Source organism: Eleutherodactylus coqui, chromosome 7 (genome assembly GCF_035609145.1).
Source record: "Eleutherodactylus coqui strain aEleCoq1 chromosome 7, aEleCoq1.hap1, whole genome shotgun sequence".
NCBI classification, from domain to species: domain Eukaryota; kingdom Metazoa; phylum Chordata; class Amphibia; order Anura; family Eleutherodactylidae; genus Eleutherodactylus; species Eleutherodactylus coqui.
Window position 1 is genome coordinate 8,431,405 of NC_089843.1, and position 27,605 is coordinate 8,459,009.

General features: G+C 47.0%; 1 protein-coding gene across 6 annotated transcripts in view; it reads right to left on the reverse strand.

Moving 5' to 3' along the window:
- DYSF (dysferlin) overlaps nucleotides 1-27,605 on the reverse strand; it is a 419,332-nt gene that overhangs the window by 23,138 nt on the left and 368,589 nt on the right. For all 6 annotated transcript variants that reach the window (XM_066572850.1, XM_066572852.1, XM_066572851.1 and 3 more), the window contains 5 exons: nucleotides 26,355-26,453; nucleotides 13,530-13,658; nucleotides 10,181-10,336; nucleotides 5,104-5,195; nucleotides 3,600-3,770 (listed from right to left, as the gene is read on the reverse strand). In XM_066572850.1, coding sequence (XP_066428947.1) covers nucleotides 3,600-3,770; nucleotides 5,104-5,195; nucleotides 10,181-10,336; nucleotides 13,530-13,658; nucleotides 26,355-26,453 — 647 coding nt within the window. The remainder of the gene's footprint in view (nucleotides 1-3,599; nucleotides 3,771-5,103; nucleotides 5,196-10,180; nucleotides 10,337-13,529; nucleotides 13,659-26,354; nucleotides 26,454-27,605) is intronic.

The following is a 27,605-nucleotide window of genomic DNA, read 5'->3' on the forward strand; positions in this document are numbered from 1 at the left end:
TATGTGACAGAGAGGCTCCACCCACTATGTGCCATCTACTGGGGTCTTCTTATGTGACAGAAGGGCTCCACCCACTATGTGCCATCTACTGGGGTCTTCTTATGTGATAGAGGGGCTCCACCCACTATGTGCCATCTACTGGGGTCTTCTTATGTGACAGAGGGGCTCCACCCACTATGTGCCATCTACTGGGGTCATCTTATGTGACAGAGAGGCTCCACCCACTATGTGCCATCTACTGGGGTCTTCTTATGTGACAGAGGGGCTCCACCCACTATGCGCCATCTACTGGGGTCTTCTTATGTGACAGAGGGGCTCCACCCTCTATGTGCCATCTACTGGGGTCTTCTTATGTGTCAGAGGGGCTCCACCCACTATGTGCCATTTACTGGGGTCTTCTTATGTGTCAGAGGGGTTCCACCTACTATGTGCCATTTACTGGGGTCCTTTTAGGTGACAGAGGGGCTCCACCCACTATGTGCCATTTACTGGGATCTTCTTATGTGTCAGAGGGGTTCCACCTACTATGTGCCATTTACTGGGGTCCTTTTAGGTGACAGAGGGGCTCCACCCACTATGTGCCATTTACTGGGGTCTTCTTATGTGTCAGAGGGGCTCCACCCACTATGTGCCATCTACTGGGGTCTTCTTATGTGTCAGAGGGGCTCCACCCACTATGTGCCATCTAATGGAGTCTTCTTATGTATCAGAGGGGCTCCACCCACTATGTGCCATCTACTGGGGTCTTCTTATGTGTCAGAGGGGCTCCACCCACTATGTGCCATCTAATGGAGTCTTCTTATGTATCAGAGGGGCTCCACCCACTATGTGCCATTTACAGGGTATTCTTATCTAGCAGAAGAGCTTTTAGTCCACGCTTGATAACGTTTCTAAACTGCTATCAGGGAGAAATCATAGAGTGACGTGCTTAGTGTACCGCGAATACTGTTGTATAGGTCACACCCCTTTTCACAGGACAGATGTACTTTTTTCAGGCCAGTGATTGGCCGCAGCACTCAAATATTCAACAAACACATAAAAGCATCACGGACTTATGAAGGATGTATGGAGTGGGCTTAAGAGCCAAGTCTGCTCCAGACCTGATGGCTACCAGCTATTTCTGAGAGTCCCCGGTAACTGCCAGGATTAGAGTTAGCTATGATCGTGGCGGTAACTGCTTTGATGCTGCAGTTAAAGCTGACCACACGCTTAAATGGTCAGCGCCCCATTGCTCGCTCCATCGGCACCCCCTGCAGCACGATCGTGGGGTGCTAATAGGCTAGCAAGGCAGCACGGACACTACTGAAGGCTTCCAGGGCTCCCATGCATATATGCCAATCAAAGCCTGTTCAAGGCAACATCAAAAATCACTACATACAGCAATACTGAAGTAATGCAGTACAAAGTACAAGCAATTAAATGCTTCCAAGCTCAATTCCCCTGTGGGGTCTACATAAAAGTGTAAAAGTACGATAATTAAAATGAAAGTTCACCCAGCAAAAGACGAGACCCACAAAGCCCAATGCTGAATACATTTGGTATGTCTGTAGTCATACTGACCCACAGAACAAACTTTATATATCACTTATTTACTACACTGTGAGCCCTATAAAAACTATGGGGGGGGGGGTGAACAAGCATATGAATGATGGTTGGTCCCCTAAAAGAGTCTGAATGAGTTCATGTGAAGGCTGGGCAGACAAGTACCGCTGTGAAGGCCGGGCAGACAAGTACCGCTGTGGAGGCCGGGCAGACAAGTACCGCTGTGGAGGCCGGGCAGATAAGTACCGCTGTGGAGGCCGGGCAGACAAGTACCGCTGTGAAGGCCGGGCAGACAAGTACCGCTGTGAAGGCCGGGCAGACAAGTACCGCTGTGAAGGCCGGGCAGACAAGTACCGCTGCGAAGGCCGGGCAGACAAGTACCGCTGCGAAGGCCGGGCAGACAAGTACCGCTGAGAAGGCCGGGCAGACAAGTACCGCTGCGAAGGCCGGGCAGACAAGTACCGCTGCGAAGGCCGGGCAGACAAGTACCGCTGCGAAGGCCGGGCAGACAAGTACCGCTGCGAAGGCCGGGCAGACAAGTACCGCTGCGAAGGTCGGGCAGACAAGTACCGCTGCGAAGGTCGGGCAGACAAGTACCGCTTAGAAGGCCGGGCAGACAAGTACCGCTGCGGAGGCCGGGCAGACAAGTACCGCTGCGAAGGCCGGGCAGACAAGTACCGCTGCGGAGGCCGGGCAGACAAGTACCGCTGCGAAGGCCGGGCAGACAAGTACCGCTGCGGAGGCCGGGCAGACAAGTACCGCTGCGGAGGCCGGGCAGACAAGTACCGCTGCGGAGGCCGGGCAGACAAGTACCGCTGCGGAGGCCGGGCAGACAAGTACCGCTGCGGAGGCCGGGCAGACAAGTACCGCTGCGGAGGCCGGGCAGACAAGTACCGCTGCGGAGGCCGGGCAGACAAGTACCGCTGCGGAGGCCGGGCAGACAAGTACCGCTGCGGAGGCCGGGCCGACAAGTACCGCTGCGGAGGCCGGGCAGACAAGTACCGCTGCGAAGGCCGGGCAGACAAGTACCGCTGCGAAGGCCGGGCAGACAAGTACCGCTGCGAAGGCCGGGCAGACAAGTACCGCTGCGAAGGCCGGGCAGACAAGTACCGCTGCGAAGGCCGGGCAGACAAGTACCGCTGCGAAGGCCGGGCAGACAAGTACCGCTGCGAAGGCCGGACAGACAAGTACTGCTGTGAAGGCCGGGCAGACAAGTACCGCTGCGAAGGCCGGACAGAGAAGTACCGCTACGAAGGCCCGGGCAGACAAGTACCGCTGCGAAGGCCGGGCAGACAAGTACCGCTGCGAAGGCCGGGCAGACAAGTACCGCTGCGAAGGCCGGGCAGACAAGTACCGCTGCGAAGGCCGGACAGACAAGTACTGCTGTGAAGGCCGGGCAGACAAGTACCGCTGCGAAGGCCGGACAGAGAAGTACTGCTACGAAGGCCCGGGCAGACAAGTACCGCTGCGAAGGCCGGGCAGACAAGTACCGCTGCGAAGGCCGGGCAGACAAGTACCGCTGCGAAGGCCGGACAGACAAGTACTGCTGTGAAGGCCGGGCAGACAAGTACCGCTGCGAAGGCCGGACAGAGAAGTACCGCTACGAAGGCCCGGGCAGACAAGTACCGCTGCGAAGGCCGGGCAGACAAGTACCGCTGCGAAGGCCGGGCAGACAAGTACCGCTGCGAAGGCCGGGCAGACAAGTACCGCTGCGAAGGCCGGGCAGACAAGTACCGCTGCGAAGGCCGGGCAGACAAGTACCGCTGCGAAGGCCGGACAGACAAGTACCGCTGCGAAGGCCGGGCAGACAAGTACCGCTGCGAAGGCCGGGCAGACAAGTACCGCTGCGAAGGCCGGGCAGACAAGTACCGCTGCGAAGGCCGGGCAGACAAGTACCGCTGTGAAGGCCGGGCAGACAAGTACCGATCTCCACCTTTACATCAGGACCTACACGTTCCTAAGTCACAATGAGACTTGACTTGTAGCGAGAAGCCTTGATAAACTTCCTGTATGCATGTGTTTAGGCTGGAGAGATACTTTAATAAAGAGTTCCGTACATGCAATATGTCTTTGGTATGCCGCATCGGCCTCCATATTTGGAGAGAAAGCGGTTCTCCAGGTCTATTAAGGTCTCTCCAATCTTCTCATCCTTTGACATCATGTCATAGTCGTAAAGTGTGATCTTCAGGTCTTTCTCTAATGGCAGGGTGCAGGTCAGCTCAAACATCCTGAGGGACAGAGAAAAATCCATTATTAAACATTCTGAGTTGTGAAAATACTTTTAAGGGACTAACAGAGGATCTACACTGAATGGCCAATTTATAGAGTTCCCTGCCCTTTATCAGACAGCCCAGCCCTTTATCAGAGCCCCCGACCCTCTCACAATTGGTGCATCCCTGTACGGTAATTCTCCCTGCGCCCCCGGAGCATAAAGTCACGTGACAAGTTTTCTGTGGATCAGTTTCTGTGAATCCACATTAGATGGGAAAGTCCAGCGATCGGAGCGACTTCCAACGAGGCCGGTCATCGGTTATAGGCTAGCCGGGGTGTCACCAACAACCGCGGGGGGGGGGGGGGGGGGGGGTTTATCATGTAACGATGTGCAGAGAACATAAAGAATGGCGCGATCGAGGAAAACATCGAGCAAAAGAGAATCCTGTGGATGGAAATAACTCATCACCGACGTGAGTCAGAGGATGTCAGGAATCGTTCTGCCCAACAGGCTGCACAGTAAGCCAAATACAGCGCTGGAGCTCCAACTAACGTGTCCGAACGCACAACTCGCCGTTCCTCCGCACGGATGGGATATAACAGCGGACGACCAGTTCCAGCGCCATTGTGTCTAACAGATACAGTGGGAAAAAGAGTGCAAAATTTGCATCACTGAGCAGCAGAAAAACCATTGCTTAGTCAGATGGGTCCAGGTTTCTGCTGCACCGTGCTGATGGGAGGTCAGTATTTGGCGCAAGCAGCATGAACGGATAACCCGTTCCTCTCAGACGGTCAGAACATGTCAGCACCGCCATCTCATTTTCAACAACTACATGAAGCTTCCTGGCCGCAGGGGCCAAAACAAATTGTTGAGGTTCTGAAGGCCAAAGGAGGTCCAACATGCTACTACATGGGGGCTCTAATAAAGGGGCCGTTCACCGTAGATCATCAAGGGTATCAAAGTCAAAAACTAAGTTTTACTCAAACCAACTTTTTTGATAATAAACTCAATATCCTTCTTGTCCAAACCAACTTCCTTTTCCGTAAAGATGAGTTTTGACTAGATTCCTGTAAAGCTTTCTCTGTGAGGGGAATCCTAGGACTGGGGTCCCTTATCGTCAAAGGCTGAAATAGGGGTTTGTGTTTATAAAGTGCTGACATGCTGCTAAGGTCAATGTGGTCATCTCACCTAAGGCTGAAGCACATTCTAGGCCTGGGACCTCATGTCTTTGTGCTTGCCGCCTCGTTGATTCCCTGAAGGGGCCTCCTCACACGCTGATATGTCTTGTATGTTCACTCCTCACTGTTCTGTGATACTCTGGTATGTAAACTCAGATTCCTGCCACTTACCTTCCGAAAACAGGTTCTAACGTGCACGGAATGTAATTCTCCTGATCGCTGATGGACTTTTTGCCAATGGCTATCTTCACATAGGGGTCACACTGAAAAGGAACCCAAATAAATACAGCAACAATATTAACGAATGGCTGGACTCTAACCGCATTGATGGAAACATGTAAGCTTCACTTCATCTTCAGGGAAGAAAGAAAAGAAACTCAAAAGCGGAAAAAAAGAGAGAACACAGAAGTATTGCAGTGTAATGATCGAGTCCCCTAGCAGGACTAGAAGAAATCTAAACACAAGTTTAATAAAATATGTTTAAAGGCGCAGGAACTTTCAGACAACTTCTGCTCATCTAGTGGTTTGTGTGATTCTCATCATTTCTGTAATATACCTGCACTAAAAATGTTGTTGCTTTACCACTGTAAATTACATTTGAACTGGCTGCCACTAGGGGTCTCCCTTCCAGCTTCTCTGCAATCCACTCTCTGTCGTTAGGTACAGAGCTATCTTAGTAACGAGGACAGTGGGATGTTTATATAGCAAGAGAGGCACAGGCAGATCTCATGTACTCACAGGCTACAGGCTGACATATCTGCAGACAATGTGATAGGGATCTCCAGTCGTGTGTGTGTAGATTATAGTGGGCTTACTAACCATTTAGACAGACTGTCTCTAAATGCCTGATCATCCTGGAGGGGCATTCAGACACTGCCTTACTGCTGATTGGACCAGATACTGTGCAATGCAGCATGGGAAGTAAGGACAAAGAAGTCAAGACAGGGAACTACTGGCAGAATAGCAGATCAACAGAAAAATGGGAAGACCACCTAAAAATCTGAACTTACAGACATGAAGCAGGGTATACACAACAGCAAATGAGAAGAGGGTAAGGCGAACCTGATGTATAGTAGAAAGCTTATTGAAAATTCAGAATGCTTTAAATATTTAAAAAATCTATATATAAATGTTAAAAGTTTAAAAAAATGTTTCCCAATTTTTTAATTAAAAAAACAAAACCAAAAATGAACATAATTGCTGTTACCACTTACATTAATGATCCCGTATGATGGAAGCAGCAGGAGAAATACATGCAGAATTGTGTCACCCCATCTCTCAAAAAAGAGAAATCAAATGTCTAATGTACCTAAAAATGGCACCAATAGAAACGGCTGCTCGCCCTGTAAAAAAACTCCACAAACCCAAACACAAAAATGAATTTTTTTTTTTTTTTTTTCTAGAAATAGTAAATCATAAAAATATTTTGGAAAATTGGTATCGCCGTAATTGTACTAAACCGCAAAAAAAAGGGAACATGCCAGTCTTTTGGATCCATTATACAGCAGATTAAAGGGTATTGTTAAAAATACAACTCATCCTGCAAAACACAGATGGAGGGAAAGATGATGGCTCTTGGAAGGTGGGCTAAAGAAAGCAACTCCAAAAACGGCTGCGGAGGGAAGAGGATAACACTCCCAGTTCCCCCCTCCTGTTATCTTCTTTCCTCTGCAGCTAGTTTTGGCCTATGTGGACAAGCCCAGTTTTTCTGATCTGACATGTTTCACTCTATGTGCTAATACGTTTGGAATGTTATTACTTATCCAAGAGATTCGGAGGCAGCTTTTCGTGACACGTTTCACTTTATATTCTTGGTAAATTTTGGTTGATGTTTTGCATTTATTTAGAAGAAAAAAAAACTAAATCTAGAGAAAATCTTAAAAAATTAGTATTTTTCAAAATGTGACATTTTCTGCTGGTAACACAGACCGTTATACCGCACACAATAGTTAATAACATTTGCCATATGCCCGCATTATGTTGGACTCATTGTATAAACTTTCCTTTCTATTTTTTTTCCAGATGCTACAAGGCTTATAAGTATAGCAGCAAATTTTCAAAGAACATTCCTGTTGGGGTACTCCTTTAAATTTAGAATCGTCAGTAAGGCTAGCGGGATCTGAGTTCTCTCATGTGTCCAAATTAATTAGTGATAATCATCGGAGAAAGAACAAGAGACATCCAGTGTGTGAAGTCCCCACTGCGCTCTTTCTGAGGGACCAGCTCAGGGTTAGCTTTTTTAACAGTGCAAAGTAGAACAAAGAAAGGTATAGTGTCCAATCATGGGGGACATTATGAAAGTTTAGTCCTGACGATGAATACATAATGTGACGTGTGCTTACATTAACTACAAGGGCACGCTGTTCTGCGAGCTTCGGACTAAGCTGTATCAACCCCTGAATAACAGGTGTAACATGGGTCATCTTCCACTGTTGTCAAACTCAGTTTTTTCACAGACCAGTTCAGTTTATAAGTTGGTTTGAGGGGCCTTTGTATTAGAAACCCCTTATAAATCATCCCATTGTAAAAACTGCACCCCTCAAAGTATTCAAAACCACATTTAGGGGTCATCCACACAGGCGATCAGTAGTTCAGTTGTATGAATACGCAGCATATGTATGCGTCTGAAATATACATATTCCTTGCATATTGTGGGTTTGCTTACACACGTAAAAAATGCAAGAATGCCCCTATTGATTTCAATGGGCATAGACTATTTTGGTGCGTAATATGTACCAATATTGGGCATTTCACAGGTTTTTTTTACGCGACTGAAAAACCCTGCGTAAATACGTACATGTGTATAAATCCTTAGAAATCAATGGATTCGTTTTGCTGTGTATTAATGCCATGTGAACGAGCCCTGGAAACCTTTAGGTCCTTCACAGGAATTAAATACTTGCATAAATCAACCTCGTTCATAGTGCAAACACCTCGCGCTGCACATCAGAGACGCGAGCAGAAGCAGTAGTAATAGTGACCCCATAGTGCCCCAGTAGTAAATAGTGACCTCCATAGTGGTCCCAGTAGTAATAGTGACCTCCATAGTGGTCCCAGTAGTAATAGTGACCTCCATAGTGGTCCCAGTAGTAATAGTGACCTCCATAGTGGTCCCATTAGTAATAGTGACCTCCATAGTGGTCCCAGTAGTAAGAGTGACCCCCATAGCGGTCCCAGTAGTAAGAGTGACCCCCATAGCGGTCCCAGTAGTAAGAGTGACCCCCATAGCGGTCCCAGTAGTAAGAGTGACCCCCATAGTGGTACAAGTAGTAATAGTGACCTCCATAGTAGTCCCAGTAGTAATAGTGACCTCCATAGTAGTCCCAGTAGTAATAGTGACCTCCATAGAAGTTCCAGTAGTAATAGTGACCTCTATAGTGGTCCCAGTAGTAATAGTGACCCCCATAGTGGTTCCAGTAGTAATAGTGACCCCCATAGTGGTCCCAGTAGTAATAGTGACCTCTATAGTGGTCCCAGTAGTAAGAGTGACCCCCATAGTGGTTCCAGTAGTAAGAGTGACCCCCATAGTGGTCCCAGTTGTAAGAGTGAACCCCATAGTGGTTCCAGTAGTAAGAGTGACCCCCATAGTGGTCCCAGTTGTAAGAGTGAACCCCATAGTGGTACCAGTAGTAATAGTGACCTCCATAGTAATCCCAGTAGTAATAGTGACCTCCATAGCAGTTCCAGTAGTAATAGTGACCTCTATAGTGGTCCCAGTAGTAATAGTGACCCCATTAGTGGTCCCAGTAGTAATAGTGACCTCCATAGTGGTCCCAGTAGTAATAGTGACCTCCATAGTGGTCCCAGTAGTAAGAGTGACCCCCATGGTGGTCCCAGTAGTAAGAGTGACACCCATAGAAGTCCCAGTAGTAATAGTGACCTCCATAGAGGTCCCAGTAGTAATAGTGACCCCCATAGTAGTTCCAGTAGCAATAGCGACCTCCATAGTGGTCCCAGTAGTAATATTGTCCCCTATGTTGGTCCCAGTAGTAATAGTGTCCCCTCTAGTGGCCCCAGTAGTAATATTGTCCCCCATATTGGTCCCAGTAGTGATAGTGTCCCCTATATTGGTCTCAGTAGTAATAGTGCTCTTCATAGTAGTCCCAGTAGTAATAGTGACCTCCATAGTAGTCCCAGTAGTAATAGTGACCTCCATAGTAGTCCCAGTAGTAATAGTGACCTCCATAGCATTTCCAGTAGTAATAGTGATCTCCATAGTGGTCCGAGTAGTAATAGTGACCTCCATAGTAGTCCTAGTAGTAATAGTGACCTCCATAGTGGTCCCAATAGTAATAATGACCTCCATAGCAGTCCCAGTAGTAATAGTGACATCCATAGCAGTTCCAGTGGTAATAGTGACCTCCATAGTAGTCCCAGTAGTAATAATGTCCCCTATATTGGTCCCAGTAGTAATAGTGACCCCTATAATAGTCTCAGTAGTAATATTGTCCCCTATATTGGTCCCAGTAGTAAAAGTAACCCCTATAGTAGTCCAAGTAGTAATAGCAACCTCCATAGTGGTCCCAGTATTAATATTGTCCCATTATTGGTCCCAGTAGTAATAGTGTCCCCTATATTTGTCCCAGTAGTAATAGTGTCCCCTATAGTGGTCCCAGTAGTAATATTGTACCCTATATTGGTCCCAGTAGTAATAGTGTCCCCTCTAGTGGTTTCAGTAGTAATAGTGTCCCCTATAGTGGTCCCAGTAGTAATATTGTCCCCTATATTGGTCTCAGTAGTATTAGTGTCCGCTATAGTGGTTCCAGTAGTAATAGCGACCTCCCTATTGGCCTCTGGCCAGGAAACATTCCTACAGGCTTTCAACTTACCTGCCTGCAGCTCCGGTCAGGTGGCAGTGAAAGCCGCTGCTGAGTCTGTGACCGCTGACCTCAGCGCCTGCACTGCACACAGGCCGGCGCACACAGACACTGGGGGGAGAGGTCAGCAGTCACAGACTCTGCACTGCCGGACCGGAGCTGAAGGCGGGTGTGAGTAGGGTTTCTGTTAGGCTTGATGCGCGGCTGGCGAGCTAGATAATATGCAGCAGTAGCTTGGGGATTCAGCCTTGTGTTAGACATGCACGCTCTAGGGTGATTATGCCTGGATATTTATAGTCTATGCACGGTCCACAAGTGGTTAATCAAGAACTGGTAATTCTTCAGAACAGTAGGAGGCGGAGTTCATTCATAGACCACGTATTGGAGAATTACTGTATGTGAGTCATCTTGCTGTCTCTGGAGTTGCTCACCTTGCCGTTGGCATCCTTGGGTTGCAGGTTGAATGCGCGGACAATATAGACCCTCACCAGGCACTCTTGTAACCCTTTAGCTGGCAGCTGAAGGAACTGGCGAGGTGGCACCGGAACCGATGGATCCTCAGGAAGGGAGTATATTTTAAAGGACCCCTATAAGAAAAACAAAATAGATGATTGCGTTTTGCTTTTTCATTGTCCCCACAATTCTGGTATTTTTATGCAGACACTATTATATAGAAGTCATCTATAGTCTGCTAGTCTGGAGGACGCACGTCACCAGGGGGGTCTAGAAAACTAAGTGCATATACAGGCTGATTATGTGATAATTCATGTGATAAGTGTCTATTCAGGAAACCGATGAACTAAATGGAAAGAAACACCTTGAAGTGTTCCAGAATGTCTCACAAGAACGGTTCACTATGAAAAGTAGTCACGTCCATATACCTTCTACACAGGGACCTGTCCATGCTTGTGCTTGACCCTAACAAGGGCGTATTGCTTGGCTGCCCACCATCCAGTCATATAGAAACGATTACATTACTAAGACCAGTTTACTTGGACATCCGTTACATTCACGATTGTCTTGTAAGGAATGTAATTGATGAACTTGTGTGTAGACTTACTGTACGCTGACGGCCCCTTTATCAGCACCCATCTAGCAGTGTCAGACTCCTTTGGCCTTCAGATCTGCAGCAGTTCATCATGGCATAGATCCCACTCTGTGATGAAACAGTTCTGCAGGAATACCGGCCCCCGTGGACAGGAAGCTTCTTGCAGTTGCCGCAGATTAGATGGCAGTGCTGACATGTTCTGACCGGCTGACAGGAAGGGGTCAGCGGTTCATGCTGCTTGTGCCAAATTCTGACCTTCTATCAGCAACAGAAATCTGGATCCATCTGACCAGGAGATGTTTTTCAGTGATACAATTTTTGTGCTCTTTTGCCTATTGGAGTCTCGCCTTTCTGTTCTCTGGCGTTGGAACGGGTCGTCTGCTGTTATAGCCAGTCTGTGCTAAACAAAACTACAAGTTGTACATTCCGACATGTTAGTTATATTCGGCTACTGCTGACTGTCCACCACTTGTTGGTCAGAATGATTCCCCCTCCGACCTCCTCCATCCACAGGATCCTCGTTCACGGGATGTTTTTCCTTGATCATTCTCTGTATACTCTCCACACCCTTACATGAGAGCCCCATGTGGTTGGCAGTAGAATCCCGGCCCCGGCTATTCTAGCACCGATGACCGGCCTCGTTGGAAGTCGCTCCGATCGCTGGATTTTCCCATCTAATGTGGATTCCCACTGAAACGGATCCACGGAAAACTTGTCACGTGATTTTATGCTGCAGTCCAGAGAAAATTTCCACACAAGGAAGCGCCAATCATGAGAGGACCGGGGGCTCTAATAAGGGGCCAGCTAGCATATACAGTTTGTGGATATACCCTTTGAAGAGCACGTCCCCTATGATAAAACATGACCCGAACTCCATGATTTGCTTTAGTGTGAGGTCTTATAATTTTCTCAGATGATCCTTGTCCTCTTTAGGGGGGAATATTTGTTAGCTGATGCCCAAAATGGAGAGCTTCTTAAGTCTGAGAGCAAGTGAAAACGCATGATTATGAAACAATGATTTTCAATGATTTCATGCTCACTTGCGATGTTTTCACTGAAGCCTCGCAGCGCTAAAAAGAATCTGCACTATCGCCCATTGTTTTCAATAAATGGCTGAGCGCTACCTGTGATTGGCTGAGCACTGTGACAAATCACAGGCAGCGCTCAGCTGTCATTCAAGAACGGCTGGGCGCTGCCTCTGAATGGTCACAGCACTCAGCCAATCAGAGGCAGCGCTTTCTGGAGGCAGGGATATTTCAATCCCCGACCTCCAGAAGATGACTGCTGGTGCCAGAGTGAAGAGCTGGACTGCTCTTCTAGGTGAGATAATTAATTTTCTTTTACAGCTAGGGCTGATTCTCAGGGAAGGGCTTATATTTCAAGCCCTTTCCCGAAAATCATCACTGCGATGGTGGTCTTCATCCCATAGCTTTTATGGGGGCTGCAGCAGCGCCGGACCCATTGAAAGCAATGGAATAGCATTGTGGACCTCTGTCACAGCTGTGACAGCTGGTTTGGACTGGTACAAAAAGAGATGAGATGCGATGGCATTAAAGCTGTAAATAAATTACTCAGGGGAGGGGCTAGAGCTCAGCAGATCATATAACATGATTTCTGCATATAGCTCATGACCAAAAATAGGTAGGGATGGACAAAAATGCCCATAGCTCTATCCAGAACTGTAGCTTGGACTCAGAATGATCTGACTTAAGACTCTACTATGTAGTACAATGTAGTCTGCACTTCTGCATAAAAACAGCTGCATTATTCAGCCAGTGAAAACACATGGAAATATATTGTCCCTAATGAGGACATTTAATATGCAGGTTCTCGATAATGTAGGGAAGTCACTAGGTGTCAGCATAGATATCACTAGGCTGATTCACCAAAAGAGATGAGTTCGGAGGGATGATGTGAGTAGATTACTCAGGGGTGGGGCTAGAGCTAAGCAGGTCATATAGCATGAGTTCTGTTCATAGCTCATTGCCAAAAATAGGTAGAACTGAAGAAACATGCCTATAGCTTTATCAACAACTGTAACTTAGACTCAGAACTATCCAAACCCCTACAAACAACCTAACTATGCAGATAAGCAGAAGTTAGTATATACAAACATTTATATGAGTACGTAGAGGCATATTATTAAAGAGATCCTCCGATGCCGGGAACAATTTGTCCAGGGACAACAAGGGGTAGTTATATTACCTGCTGCCGCCCTCTCCCTGCATTCCGTCACAGATCCACTTCATTCTGGGGCCCCTTTTCATTCTTTTAATATGATCGCAACTATTGTTAGAATACAGATGCACACTGACCCCTGGTGGTGCAACTGAGACATTACAAGCTGCTCTGATTGGCCGGCCCTGCTAAAAAAGAACCAGCCGCATGTCTGCATACCCCAGTGCAAGTCAATAGGGTTCAAGCTGTCTGTATTACACACGTGATATGAAGTGCAAATACACCCGTGTGAATGAGCCCTTATAAACAGCCCATTGAAGGCAACCATAATGCTGATGAGGCCCTTGGTGAAAATGAGTTTGACACCCCTGCCCTACTGTATAGGGGGACATGATCAGATTCTTATATGTTTTGAATACTCACAATATCGGGTACAAGAGGTGTTGGGTAAGTGTTATAACAGGGGGATAGCCTTAGATACCACATGAGTAGTCCATATCTACTACGTCAGACTTCAGTGAACTGTATAATCATCCTCACCCTCAGTGACTCACCTTGAATTCCCCAACCACTGATGGATCTTCAGCCTCATCTTGTGATTTGCCTCTATACAGCTTGAACGTACGACAGAAGTCCGACAGTCCCTCGTAGTCCTCAATAGTCTCCAACTCCGCGTCCAGCACCTGCCAGATCAATGGGACCATTAGAACTATTAGTAATATCCATTATATAAAGTAAAAGAAAGAAGCGGTCAACCTTTGGCACTGGATCTGCTTCTCTTGTTTTGAAGGAAAGGTTCATGACGGGGCAAATAGTATGCAGAAAAGGCTGAACAGACTTTGCAAGTTTCCCTCCCCAGTTTGATTCTTTTTTTGTGCAGTATGTTATTGCTGTATTTCCACATGTCATTGTAATGGCAGGAAATAACTGGTTGGAGTATAGCTGGAGTAACGACAAATATAGGAATATCACTGGCAGGGCGGAGTACTTAAGCCCTGTTCCTGCGCTGTTTGGTTGGTGAAGCAGTAGATGCAGCGGCCCAATACCACCCTTGGCGCTGGGGAAGATGGCAGGACACTTACTTTTGTAACGGGCAGCTCTAGAACCTTCTCCTTCAAGACCCCAAAGCATGGTTAAACCAGCCGCTCACATGTCCCATAAATAACACCTGCATAGGGAACTGTTGAATACCTGAATGTCTTCGTGACGCCAGTGCCCTTTTCCAATGTTGAGTGTAAATAACAAACTCCACAAAGGAATAATTTTTTCCAAAACCGGAGCTGCACAGTTTTTCTCTTTACTCTTAATTCAAATGGTGCGATTCCATTACAGTTTCAACAGCCTTAAGCAAAAGTATGCAAACTCTTGTTCTTAAATCCTTCTCTCACCAAGTTGATATCCAGAAGTCACTCTCTCTTTTTGATGCATCCGCAGTGTAAGTTATCTAATGGACCCTTGTTGGAGTGCTCCCGTTGCAAAACTAGGTCACATCTCAGTACAGTTCCTCTCTCAAATAACTCCATACTCCCCAACTCTGGCTATACAGTCTCTCTCACATACATTCCGTAGTGAAGCAGACGTATGGATGAACCATGTGCAAGCCACCGCCGACTCCAGGAAAACAGGATCTGCTCCCCGATCTCGCCCAAGGAAAAGTCTTTCATTGCTGTGGGAGGGCTCCCAGGACACGGAACAGGTAAGCTCCAAGATTCCCGTCTCCTCACACAGCTCTTTTTCTCCATTGCATCTCCACACTCCAACCTCCTCCTTTCACGTCTTTCTCCCCACTACTATTCAACAGTCTAAGTCCTCCCCCTATCACCTGACTCACCCCACATCACACAGAAGGTTAGGAAGGACAATACTCATAACCAGACTAGACTGATACAACACCAGACATTAACCCTCGTGACCTGTGAGTCAATACACATCACACTACACAATCCACAACTCTGAACATAGCTATGAGACAAACATAAATACACCACAGGAACACATACAAACACACTCTCACTCTGGGCCACTACATAGAGAGCTACATGAGCTGTGGCGTCTGAGAAGTGCGCAGCTAGTGAGAGATGTGCAGAGTTGGGATTGGACCTCAGTGGTTGCAGCCCTGTGAGAGTGTCTCCAGAGTCTGAGAGTTGAACCGCGTAGTAGCCTGGGGTAAACAGTGCAGTAGGAGTTGGCCCTAAATCAAAGGACTACCCACAGATAGTCTGGTTGTTGCTTCCACCGCTTCTGAGGGTAAAGCAATGCTATCTGAACAAGGTAAAGAGACTGTTAAAGTGCAAAATGTGATCTCACCTTTCTCATTTCCTGGCATTTAAGGTCTCATCTGACCACCAAATTGATCCCAGTGCCTTATAGCAGCACTGCATTACAGTGCTATATTAGCACAAACTGCGGGTAGTCAAGAAAGGCTGATGCAGCGCTATATGTCAGTACTGGTGTCCTCTATTGAAATAACAATAGCATACTTGAATAGGAAGGCATGGATGTGATACATGGTGATGTGGCACAGGGGCCCCGGAACATGGATTCCAATTTTGTATTGTGGGCCCTGTAAGATAGAGAGGAAACCCCAAGTACAAAGTTGAAAGTAGCATGTGAGACGGATAATTCCGCTTTCCATGTCTCCTTAAGTCTGGTGGCACCGCTGCTATGTCTGAAGGAAAGTGTACTGGAAGGAGCCTTCTTCTGCTATGATACATACATGGAGCTTTCATTGGGCCGGTGTTCATTCCAGGAACTCTCACCGTGGATCAGTATCTGAATCTCCTGAAACTGGTGGATGACTTCCTGGATGATCGGCCCCTATTGTAGCAGAAGGAGGCCATTTCTAGACTGCTTTCCTAAATTTAGTCATAGCAACGGTCCCACGGGACTTAGAGAGACACACTACTCTACAACTTGGCAATTGGATTTTCCTCTCTATCCCTTACTGGAGCCACAACATAAAATTGAAATCCATGTTCCAGGGCCCTCAGGGGCTAGTGCACCATACCATTATGTAGTGCTTCCATGTGGCTTTCAATTCCCGGTCACTGTTACAAGGCTTGTATAAAAAGTCTAACAGTGACTTGCGGGAATTCTGCCTTCCCATTGGTGGCGCTGCAGAGGTGGTGTTCCATCTCCCTTATCTTCCTATCCAAGTACAATTGTTATTCACCGTCTTGACTACACCTCGTATAGCAGTGCTGCATTGCAATGAGTGTCATTAATTCGTTTATACTAGGGTAAGTACACCAACAGGACTTTGACACAACTTGACCCATTAGGTCCAGTAGGTAGTCTACCAGCTGACTATCAATTCTTGCTCCACTGACCTCCTGAAGGATGTGAGGACAACCGCAAAATATGCTCTGCATACTCCACTCTTATTACACATGGGGTCAGGTGACAACTACAGTATATAACATTCCCAATGTGGCAGCATTTACTCCAAACCTCTGTCTGTAGACCCCATCATCTGCAGAACAGATCACCTCTCTAAGCCTGCTAAGACCGCATTTAAAGATAAATATCCCCCACAATGTTAATTGCCGTCTCAAACTGGGAAAAATCCAACATAAATGGTTAAGAGGAATAACGGGCAGGACGTCCATGAGTTATTAGCATGTAACATGCTAATAATTACGCCGCTTCCTTTCCACACATTTTCTATACAGGGATTTGTAGCTCAGCCAGAAAATGATTATCCTGCAAAAGTTAGTTTACAGTGGAGAAGGCCAGCGGGCGTCGGGGGCCAACTGTAGTGCAAACCTTGTGACTCGTCCAAGTGGGCGATTAACATTGTGCACTTTGTGTGGTCAGCAGACAACGAGGTTAACGACACCCAGAAGGTTCCCACACTCATTTTAGCGTCTCCGTTGCTTAAAAGGCAGTTCTAGTTCCATAAAGCCGCCCGTTATTACACGAGGGGTTCGGCTGCACTTCAAGGCATTTCTCAACACTTGGGTTTCTACAAGATTTCCACATCGGGAGCATTTTGTTCTTCCGAGTTTCTTACAGATTCTCCGACAATGTCATTGGGCAAATAACTCCCAAATGCCAACGAAAATACCGTCATGTTCTGAGCTTTATGTGGTTCTTTATATACTCTGCACAGCCATAACATAAAACCACTGACCGGTAAAGGGAATAGCACTGAGTATCGGGTGGCAATGGGACCTGGAAGGAGGGGGGGAAATATTCAGGGGCGCTCCTTCACTGAGGTGACCTGATTATCGGGTGACAATGGTTTCTGTAGAGTGGGGCAATATATTCAGATGCACCCCTTCCATGAGGTGACCTGTGCCTGCTGCCTCGGACGGCAGTCTGAAACGCCTCGGAGGGGCAGTGGGTTGCCACCCAGCCACTATACACTTTTTGCAGGCCATATTAATTGCCAGTAAAAAGTAATTACCAGCTGCGGACTGGCCATGCGGCGACCCTCACTCCGAAACTCTCATCAGCCACAATGCTGTCATAAGAGACTGTGACCCCTGACCTCTCCCCTTGGTGTCTTTGCTTCTGCATGCATCCACTGGCCTATGGCGGGTGCCTGATCAGAGCTGCGGATAGAGTGAGTGCACTGCTTGTGGGGTTTCAGTCAGGTTGGAGGTCCGGTTTGGGTGTCACTATAACTACTGGGACTACAATGGGGGTCACTAATAATACTGATGTCACAATAGGGGGCACTATTACTACCAAGGCCACTATGCAGGACACTATCACTACTGGAGCCACTATGGGGTCACTAATAATACTGATGTCACAATAGGGGGCACTATTACTACCAAGGCCACTATGCAGGACACTATCGCTACTGGAGCCACTATGGGGTCACTAATAATACTGATGTTACAATAGGGGGCACTATTACTACCAAGGCCACTATGCAGGACACTATCGCTACTGGAGCCACTATGGGGTCACTAATAATACTGATGTCACAATAGGGGGCACTATTACTACCAAGACCACTATGCAGGACACTATTGCTACTGGAGCCACTATGGGGTCACTAATAATACTGATGTCACAATAGGGGGCACTATTACTACCAAGGCTACTATGCAGGACACTATCACTACTGGAGCCACTATGGGGTCACTATTATTACTTAGGCAACTATGGGGGTCACTATTAATTCTTGGGACACTAATGGTGACTATTAATACTGTGGCAACTCAGGGGGACACTATAACTACTAGTGCCACAATGGGGAGCACTTAATACTGGGGCCACTATGGGGAATATCATTATTATTGATACAACTAACCGGGGCAATTAAGGGGCTCATTATTACTATTGGGGTTACTATTGCTAGTGGGGCCACAATTAATACTGCATCTACTATGGGGATTATTATTATTATGGGGCCACTATGGAGGACAGTGTTCCTACTGGGGCCACTATGGGGTCAATATTACTACAGGGGCCCCTATGGGGATCACTAGTAATCCTGGGGCCGCTAATGCGGTCACTATGACTACTGGGACCACTATCATGGTTACTATTACTACTGGGGCCATTAAGAGGCTACTATGACTATTGGGGCCACTACACGGGTCACTATTACTACTGGGGCCCCTAGGGGAACACTATTAATACTAGAGCCACTACTGGGGTGCTATTACTCTCAGACAAGTCTCTATGCTTCACATATTTGTTAAATATCTTGAGTATTGGCGGTTTTAATGCCTGTACAATGAGTGTTTTTGCCAGGGGGTGGAAGGGAGCATTTCACACTTCACCTCAGGCAGCATAGAGGCTTTGGGCGCCCCCGGATATATTGGGCATCAAGTGATTAATCAGCTCTGGAAGTTGACATGTTGGAATCAGGAAGAATGGAGAAGTGTGAGGATGTGAGTGACTGTGCCAAGGGCCAATGTGTGTTTGTAGAGGACTTGTCAGAGGATCTTCGGAATGTCCAGGCTTGTGGCGTGTTCCCGGTATGTAGTGGTTAGTACATACAATAGCTCCAAGGAAGGGCAACTGGTGACCAGCGACAGGGTCATGTTCACCCAAGGCTGATTGATGAGGGGCGAAGGCTAGCCCCTCTGGTCCAATCTCACAGAAGAGCGACTGTAGGATAGTACATTGATAAAGTTCCTGGTAGCGATGATAGAAATGTGACAGATTATACATTATACATATAAGACATTGCCGCTCGCTGCATACGGGACTGTATAGCCGCAGACTGATCAGAGCGCTCATCCCTCTCCATGCTCAGTGGGCCCCTGAACATCAGAACTGGCCCATGGAGCAGTGGAAGATGGCGCCTGCCCTGAGGGACCTTACAGTTTGCAGATGTGGGGTGTGCCACTTATTGTGGGCAGATACCTGCGTTTTTCATGCACGTTTATTTCACGCGATATTGCTGCGTTTTTTTAACACAAATGTCAATAGGACTTCCTAATGTTAAAGACACATCGCCAGTTGGCGCTTTGTGATTTTTGTGCAATGCGTTTTTAACATTAAGAAGTCCCATTGACAATCACTTTAAAAAACCGCAGCAATGAAACACCACAAGAGTGTGGGCACCCTTACTGGGGGAAGAGATGGCACCACAATGCACTATGGGAAGAAGACAAGCTGGCGCACAGTGCGATGGGCGATATTCTCCTGGGTACTTGGGCACATCTGGATGTGACATGTTCTGGCGTGTAACCTACCAACAAGCTGCCTGGAAATTCACCTGTTGGAAAACTTCAAGTAAAGCTCCGGTTGCTGCCGGTTCCCAGCAGCTGTGTGTCTCTAGTACGTCTGCCTTCGTGCCGCTAGCTATGCCATATTGTTTAGGGGCTCCATGGCTGCCCACATATAGTAGGGAGAGACATTCCCTCAGAGAGTTTAGGGGAGAGATGGGAGCCGTATTCAGATTATACCCATTAGTAGCTAAAGGGACAGTTGGAAGGAGCCGCCGCCAGAGAGGTAAAACATGGCCACGTGAACAGAAGAGTAGAGGACAGCTTTAAGCGCCTACAGGCCATATGTGATGTGCAGACAATGTCCGAAATGAAAAAAACCTGTTTTTAATAAGAGACGTTGAGAGAGTATGCGTTGTCCCTACAGGAGGATATAAAGGCGGTGGGACGTGCCGATCCTCAAGAGGCCGGTGCTGCTGACCAGGCTCTGAGGGAACAGTTCATTGAGGGCTCGTTGACAGAAACCCTCTGGAGCCAACTTACAATGTTGTCCGTCCAGCACCCGGGCACTACTTTCCTTAAATCTAAAGAGTTGGCCATTACAATTCTGGGTACGGAGCCCCAGGCCATTGAGGAGGAGGCGTCTAAGCATGGGATGACTCTGATGGGTGACGATGAGCCACCCCGCTCCCACAAGCATGGTGTATACCGGCAGGCTGAACAGTCCAGCGATGCTACTAGCGAGTCCCTGCTGGGGAGAAAGGCAGCAACAGATGGCAGAGCTAACCAGCAGTTATAAGTGAGCTGGAAAGTCTTAATGCATCACCCAGGCCATCCTTTCCTGAGCGCAGGCTACCGCCTGGCCTGCCTCAGCCTACTGGTAGTTATCCCCATACACCGGATTACAGTCAGGTAGGAACTGTTAAAGGTTGATCCGGGGATTATTCTGGCTGCCATTATGGAGTCAGGAAGGAATTTTCCCCCGAATGGGCTAATTGGCTTCTGCCTCATTGGGGTTTTTTGCCTTCCTCTGGATCAACAAGGGGGTTGAAACGGGTTGAACTAGATGGACATTGTCTCCCTTCAGCCTAACATACTATGTTACTATGTCCCGCGGCCATTTTGTGATCATTGCCGACAATTTGGACATGAAATTAATTCCTGCTATACTTTAAACAGGCGACCCATGGAAAGAAGGACCATACCCCAGGAGGGCAAACAATAGGTCCACAAACCCCAAAAGGGATTTCTAAATGCGTAGGCTCCGTCCAGAAGTCACTTTATATGAGGACGCTATGCCGCTGCCCGCGTTGGTTGATACTGGGTCGCAGGTGACCACCATTAGAAAGCTTGATTTTGAGAAGTGCTGGTCACCTGAAGTGCTACGCTGCCCAAAGAGACAACTAATCAATGTAGTGGCCAGTAGTGGTTTACCGGTCCCGATAGTTGGATACTGGGAGCCCACAGTTATAGCTGGCAAAGCCAAACTGCCCAATCAAGGTATTTGATAGTAGATTATTATTAGTAGACATTATAATGCTGGGTATGGACACCCTCCAGAACTGCTATGCTGAAATGTTGGAGGCTTTGCAGAGTAATATACCCCAGAATCAAAGGCTCAGCGGTCTGTGCTGAAGACCGACATTAAGGCACTCACGGTGCAACAGAGGTTTACCAAACCGCAGGATCATGTAGGTAGAGCCCGTGTAAAGGGCGTCAGACTAGTCATAGTTCCGCCAAAGTCTGAGTTCATTCTGTTGTGCCAAACATGGCCTGGTCTTTAGGGTCGAGAGTATGACGCATTAGGAGAGCCCATACCCATAGAAGGTCACCCATTCTTGATGGCTGCTCGGAGTATAGCCACAGTTAAAGACGTGAGAGTCCCGATCCCCCTGATCAACATTGGTTAGCTAAAAAAATACACGGCTGTGGCTCAAGTATCCTTGTTCTTGCCTGATGGCATACTAGACAAAGAGACAAGCATTGTTCAACAGGGGGCAGAGTCTATCCAGTCAGAGTGCAGTAGTCTACCATCCAGGCTGACTGACCTCCATATAAGGCTGCCTGTCCACGGTCGTTTTAGCATTGCGTTCCCCACGGTGATAATCCGGCGGTGAGGAATGCAATGCACGCTAGCGCAGCTCCCCTTTCCACAAGCAGAGAATCATAGCGATTCTCCGCTCGCGGCCGTCAATTCGCAGCATGCTGCGAATTGCCGCGATTCTCCACAGTCTCTGACCGCAAAGATCCGTCTGCAGGCTCCTGCTCCCGGGTGGCAGCTCCCGCGAGATCCGCCGTGGGATACCGCAATGCCCGTGGACAGGCAGTCTAAGGGATGATCAAACTTCTGTCATCCACATTCAAGGGGATAGAGAGGTTGCTGTTGAGAAGCAGGCTACCTTTAGTCACCATAGCATGGACTTTGGCAAAGTAAAGGGCATATCTTCTTGATGGCTCTCAAGAAGCTGGCGAGTCTTGAGAGCCATCTTTGTTCTGGTGCTCCTGGTTTGATTGAATTAAAGGGGTTGTCCCGCGCCGAAACGGTTTTTTTTTTTGCATAGGCCCGGCGTTCAGCGCAGGACAAACCCAAGGGATGTGTTGAAATTAAAAAAAAAATTTTACTTACCCGAATCCCCTCTCTGCAACTTCTTCCTTCTTTTCCTCCAAGATGGCCGCCGGGATCTTCACCCACGATGCACCACGGGTCTTCTCCCATGGTGCACCGTGGGCTCTGTGCGGTCCATTGCTGATTCCAGCCTCCTGATTGGCTGGAATCGGCACACGTGACGGGGCGGAGCTACGCGATGACGCGTAGAAGGTGGCGGGGCCAGAACGCCGCTCGTGCCCAGACCGACCAGAAGGGAGAAGACCCTTCAGCGCAAGCGCGTCTAATCGGGCGATTAGACGCCGAAATTAGACGGCACCATGGAGACGGGGACGCCGGCGCAGGGAAGGTGAGTATATAACTTCTGTATGGCACATATTTCATGCACGATGTATATTACAAAGTGCATGTATATGGCCATACAGAAGTGTATAACTCCACTTGCTTTCGCGGGACAACCCCTTTAAGATGAGCTACTGGGTTGTTGTCAGTAAAAGCAGTGAAGGCAGCAGCAGCTAAATAGTCTTTCTGTCACTGCCCAGAGTAGCGCAAGCAATTCTAGTTTGAAGGAACTGTAATTTTGATAATTCATTTCGGAATTTTTGAGCGAGCAACTGGCCTATGCAACTACTCTGTCTTTGCTCTCTTGGCTAACCACAGTTAACATCAGTATACAAGTTGAAAGGAAGAGCATAATCAGGATACGCAAGAATAGGAGCGGTAGTTCATTTTTCCTTAAGGGTTTGAAATGCTTGCTCCTTCTCAATTTCCCAATTTATAGGCAACAGTCTTTTGTGGATTTCTTTAGAGTGTCGTTGCAGTATTTCTTGAGTAAATTTAGGTATGAACCTGCGATGGTAATCTACAAAGCCTAAGAAGCTTCTGACATCTTTGAGGGTTTTGGGTGTAAACTAGTTTCGGACGGCATCAGTTTTGTCAGGGTCTGGACACACTCCCTCAGCACTAACAATGTGCCCAAGATAGCATACCTTAGCCTGAAGTAAATGGCACTTGGAAGACTTAATTTTTAGGCCATCGTCTATGAGGATTTGGAATACTTCTTGGAGGTGTTGGAGATGGTCTTCATAATTCTTTGAATAGACAATGACATCATCCAGGTACAAAAGAACTGGTTCAAAATTTCTATGACCTAAGCAGCTTTCCATTAGACGTTGGAAGGTTCCTGGGGCGTTGCAGAGACCGAAGGGCATGCAATTAAATTTAAACAGGCCCATGCAAATGGTGAAAGCCGTTTTTCCTCTGTCTTGTTCACTCGTGGGCACCTGCCAATAACCGCTGGTCAAGTCTAGAGTGAAGAAGTAGGCAGCAGTACCCAAGGCATTCTTCAATACATGGTAGTTTATAGGCATCTTTAAGGGTTATGTTATTTAATTTGCGGTAATCTACGCGGAAGCGGATGCCTCCATCTTTTTTCTTTACTAATACGATTGGAGCCGCCCAGGGACTATAGCTGTCTCTAATGATTTGACTGTCCTTCATTTCTTGAATCATGGTTTTCACCTGTTGATAAGATAAAGGACGAATAGGTCTGCTCTTCCAACTTCCCCACCACCAGTGCCAACTGCACCAACGCCAAGAAGAAGTTCATCAGGAATCCCAGTTCTCAGGAAAACCACAAAGAGTACCCATGGATAACTGCCCCTGCAGCTGCACAATTAACGTTAGAAACTCATATGTTAACCCTCTCCAATCCACTGTCTGACGTCTAAAGACATTCTGATTGAAGGCTGTACAGCTCCGATGTCAGCAGATGGCCGGCAGGGTATTCTTACTGTAGATTGCTGGCTGCTCTGTTGTCGGAGGACCTCTCAAGCATGTCACATACTGCAGTACTGGCTCTAGCCAGCAGACGGCGCCATTCTATAATGACAGAAAGGGAAAGCCCCCTAGGAAACCCTAAATCCAAAATTGGATTGCAAAGGGTAAAATCCTATGGATTCTGCAAGATTGTTTAATTTATCAAAAAGTTCCAGTAACCAAGATTTTTGCCCTGAGAGACTTCCCAGTGTGTTCTACTAGTTATGCTATGTTTAAGTAATGTGCCTAAAGAGGCTACTTGATGCTCCTACAAGTTTATTGTTGTTGTTTAGATTGTGGTTATATTCTCACCTGTAACCTTTTCTTTCAGAGACACTGAACTTAGTGCGCCGCACTAAAGCATTCTGGACTCTGTTCATCCTGATCATTCACATTAACTCATGCCTTCCCCTTGTGGCAAAGTAGTTACCAGTAAAGGTTTGCCAAGCTCAAAACTGCTGTCTTTTTGCATGTTTCTTTTGCAGGTCATTACATGCACATGGACTTTGCACAGGACTAAAGTAATGATGCGTGACTGCTGCTCAACAAAGTGAAGTCCTTCCCTTCCCGGTTGCCCCCTGTTCAGTGCATACCTTCAAAATGTCATTTACTTACTACATTAATGTTTATGCAAATACTGTCTGACTTTGGGGAGAACTATGTAGGTCTAGCATAGCTAGCTGGGATCTAAGATTTTGTCTTAGCCCAACGCAACTTCCGAAAATACTTACAAATACTCTAAAATCCTAACACTAATGTGCTGGCACATAAACCCAGTAGGTACACCTCTCCGCCCCTCGCAGCTCAGTACAGCCAAGGGTGACTGTGTTTTTAAGTAGTGGGGAACTGTAGTGGCCCAAAAGGTCCTCCAGAATAGCCACACGATCAATAGTCCTGTCACACTTTGCTATGTGCTTCAAGGGGACATGGAAAGTGCTGTACGTTTGGAAACCCCTGTTTTCCTCTTTCTTTCCACAAACTAAGCTTAAAGCTTGGCAACAGCTGGCTCTGATTATTGGCTGTATGTCATACCATCACTGATTGGTAGAGGGGCAGAGTTCAGAGCAGATGATCTTCAGTATGAGCCAGTGTGCTGAGGGGGAGGAGTTGAAGAAAGTGCAGGGAGAAGACAGGAAGTGAAGGGGAGTCAGGAGTCAGTCTGCAGAGAGAGTCATCTGAGGAGGTCATGTTGGAGGAGGTCGGCAGAGTGAGCAACTACAACACCCTATCTAACAGGGAAGCCAGGATTCACCAGCTCCCTAGAAGTGAGAATGATAGAAGCTGACACCCATTCAGCTAAAACATTGAGTTACACAAAACCCAGTGAAGTCAAAGCCAGGGATAGTAAAGAGGTCCATCTTAATCTCAACTCCAATAACTGCTTATTCAACTTCCAGATAACTAGGCCTGTGGGCATGTCTACTGTGTAACCTCTAAATACAAGTAGAGAGAGCGTTGAAGAGAAAACTGTATTCATCTAAATTCAACTGTACTGCAAAGTGTTGACCTACTGCATAAGTCTTAGCTCTGTGAAGCTTCTGAAAGACTGTCATTGTTTTGTTATACTGCAAAGTCCAAGCTTAAGTAAAACTGTGCACTTCCAGTTTACAAAATCAAAAGCTATTAGGACTCGTGTCAAATTGTTTCCGCCATTGACCCTTGAAGTCCTGGATGAAGTGCTGGCGTCACATTACAAACCACCGTTCATCATTAGATATCTTTTGTGCCACTGTGCGGCGACTGAGTAAGGCACCTTTGCCGCCATTGTTGGGAGAGATTGCAGAGCCACCCGTGACATCCATCTTGCAATCCACTTGGTCTCCCCCACTTTGGCATGTCTTGCTCGGATACTACACTTCTACTAAGAAATTTGAGGAAGCAGAACACTGCATGTAATATGCACCTCCAAAACACAGTTAGGCACCATATTAGAGATCTCCTAAAATGTGCTACATTGACCTGCTTCTACTAAGAAATTTGAGGAAGCAGAACACTGAATGTGATGTGCACCCCTCAAATACAATCACTGATTACATCAGAGAACCTCTACAATGTGCTGAGTTGACCTTCTTCTACTAAGAAATTGTGAAAGCAGAACCTTTAATGCAATGTGCACCTCCAAAGCACAGTCAGGGACCTTATTAGAGATCCCCTAAAATGTGATACATTTACCTACTTCTACTAAGTTATTTGGGGAAGCAGAACACTGAATGCAACGTGCACCCCTCAGATACAATCACAGGCCACATCCAGGAACCTCTAAAATGTGCTACAGTAGTGCCCACTGATAAATAGCGTAATAGGTTGGTTAGATCACTTACCTGAAGAGTGTCGAAACCTCTTTCCAAGTAAGATCCACACTTGTCCATTTCCCCAACTGATGCATAGAATTTGCTCCACCAATCAATGAATTCTTCCTCCTGGAAAGAATGGAAATCGGTCACCCAACAAATTCTTGATAGACATCCCAAGTAATGTTACCACAGAGAAGCTCGACTTCCAGGCACCACAAGTGATCATGAAACTCAAGGATTTTCAAAAGCTGTCAACATGGTACCAAGGTTCAAAGCCAAGTAAGCAGCAATTAAGGTAATTTTGGCCAAATTGATCCAACGAGGATAATAAAAGAGTTGAGGACAAGGATGAACGTTTTTTGTGATGTTTTTGATTTTTTTTGTTGCCAAAGTGAAAACTAATTCAATATTGTGGTTAAACTACTGAGTGATCCCCTAAGAGATTATATCACCTATGTCCTCATACTAATACATTACACCGCTGCTAACAGCCAACGTAGAGGTTTCATTCTTCCATGCAGGAAAACTCAAGGTCACGATGGTGAAGGCAGACCCACCCAAGGTTTGCGTCCACCTTGGCTGAAGCCGTGAGTTCATTCCTCGTATTAGATGCCCTGATAGATCATTACCGGGATGTGACCTGCTTGTAATTAGTTTCACATGTTTCTGCCATGGCAACTAGAGAGGTTCACACCTCAGCAAGGCATAGACTGTTGGACCGACACTGAAAACTTAAGCTGTGTTCCCATCAGACGGGATAATTTGGGAGGCTGCATCATTGTGGAGACGGCATTCGGTTCTCTAATATTTAATTTCCTTGTTAAGAGTACGAACATACCTTTTTTTTCTTTATGTAGTGTATTTTGAGAACATTTCCATGGCTGTAAGGTATTAAAATGGAAAATAGAGTGATGGCCAAGGTTCATTACTCATTGTCCCAGCTATATATGACCAATGGTCAAATGGAGTCACAAGACCAACAGTCTCTCACCACGATCAGACATTAATGGCATATCCTGTGGAATATCTCTAAAGAGGACCTGTCACCTGTTCAGGTCAGTGGAGCCAGCTGTAGAGCTTTGTAGCCATCGCCCTACTGACTGTATTGCAGCTTTTCTCTCTAGTTCCCCCCCAATACTACTGAGGCCTATTAGATTAAGCTCCCAGCGCTCTGCATCCGTCAGCTAGGTGGTCTCCACTGCTCACTGCCAATCTAATCTGATGTCACCCTTTAACACTGAGCATTGGAGACCTTCCAGCTGCAAGATTAAAAATACA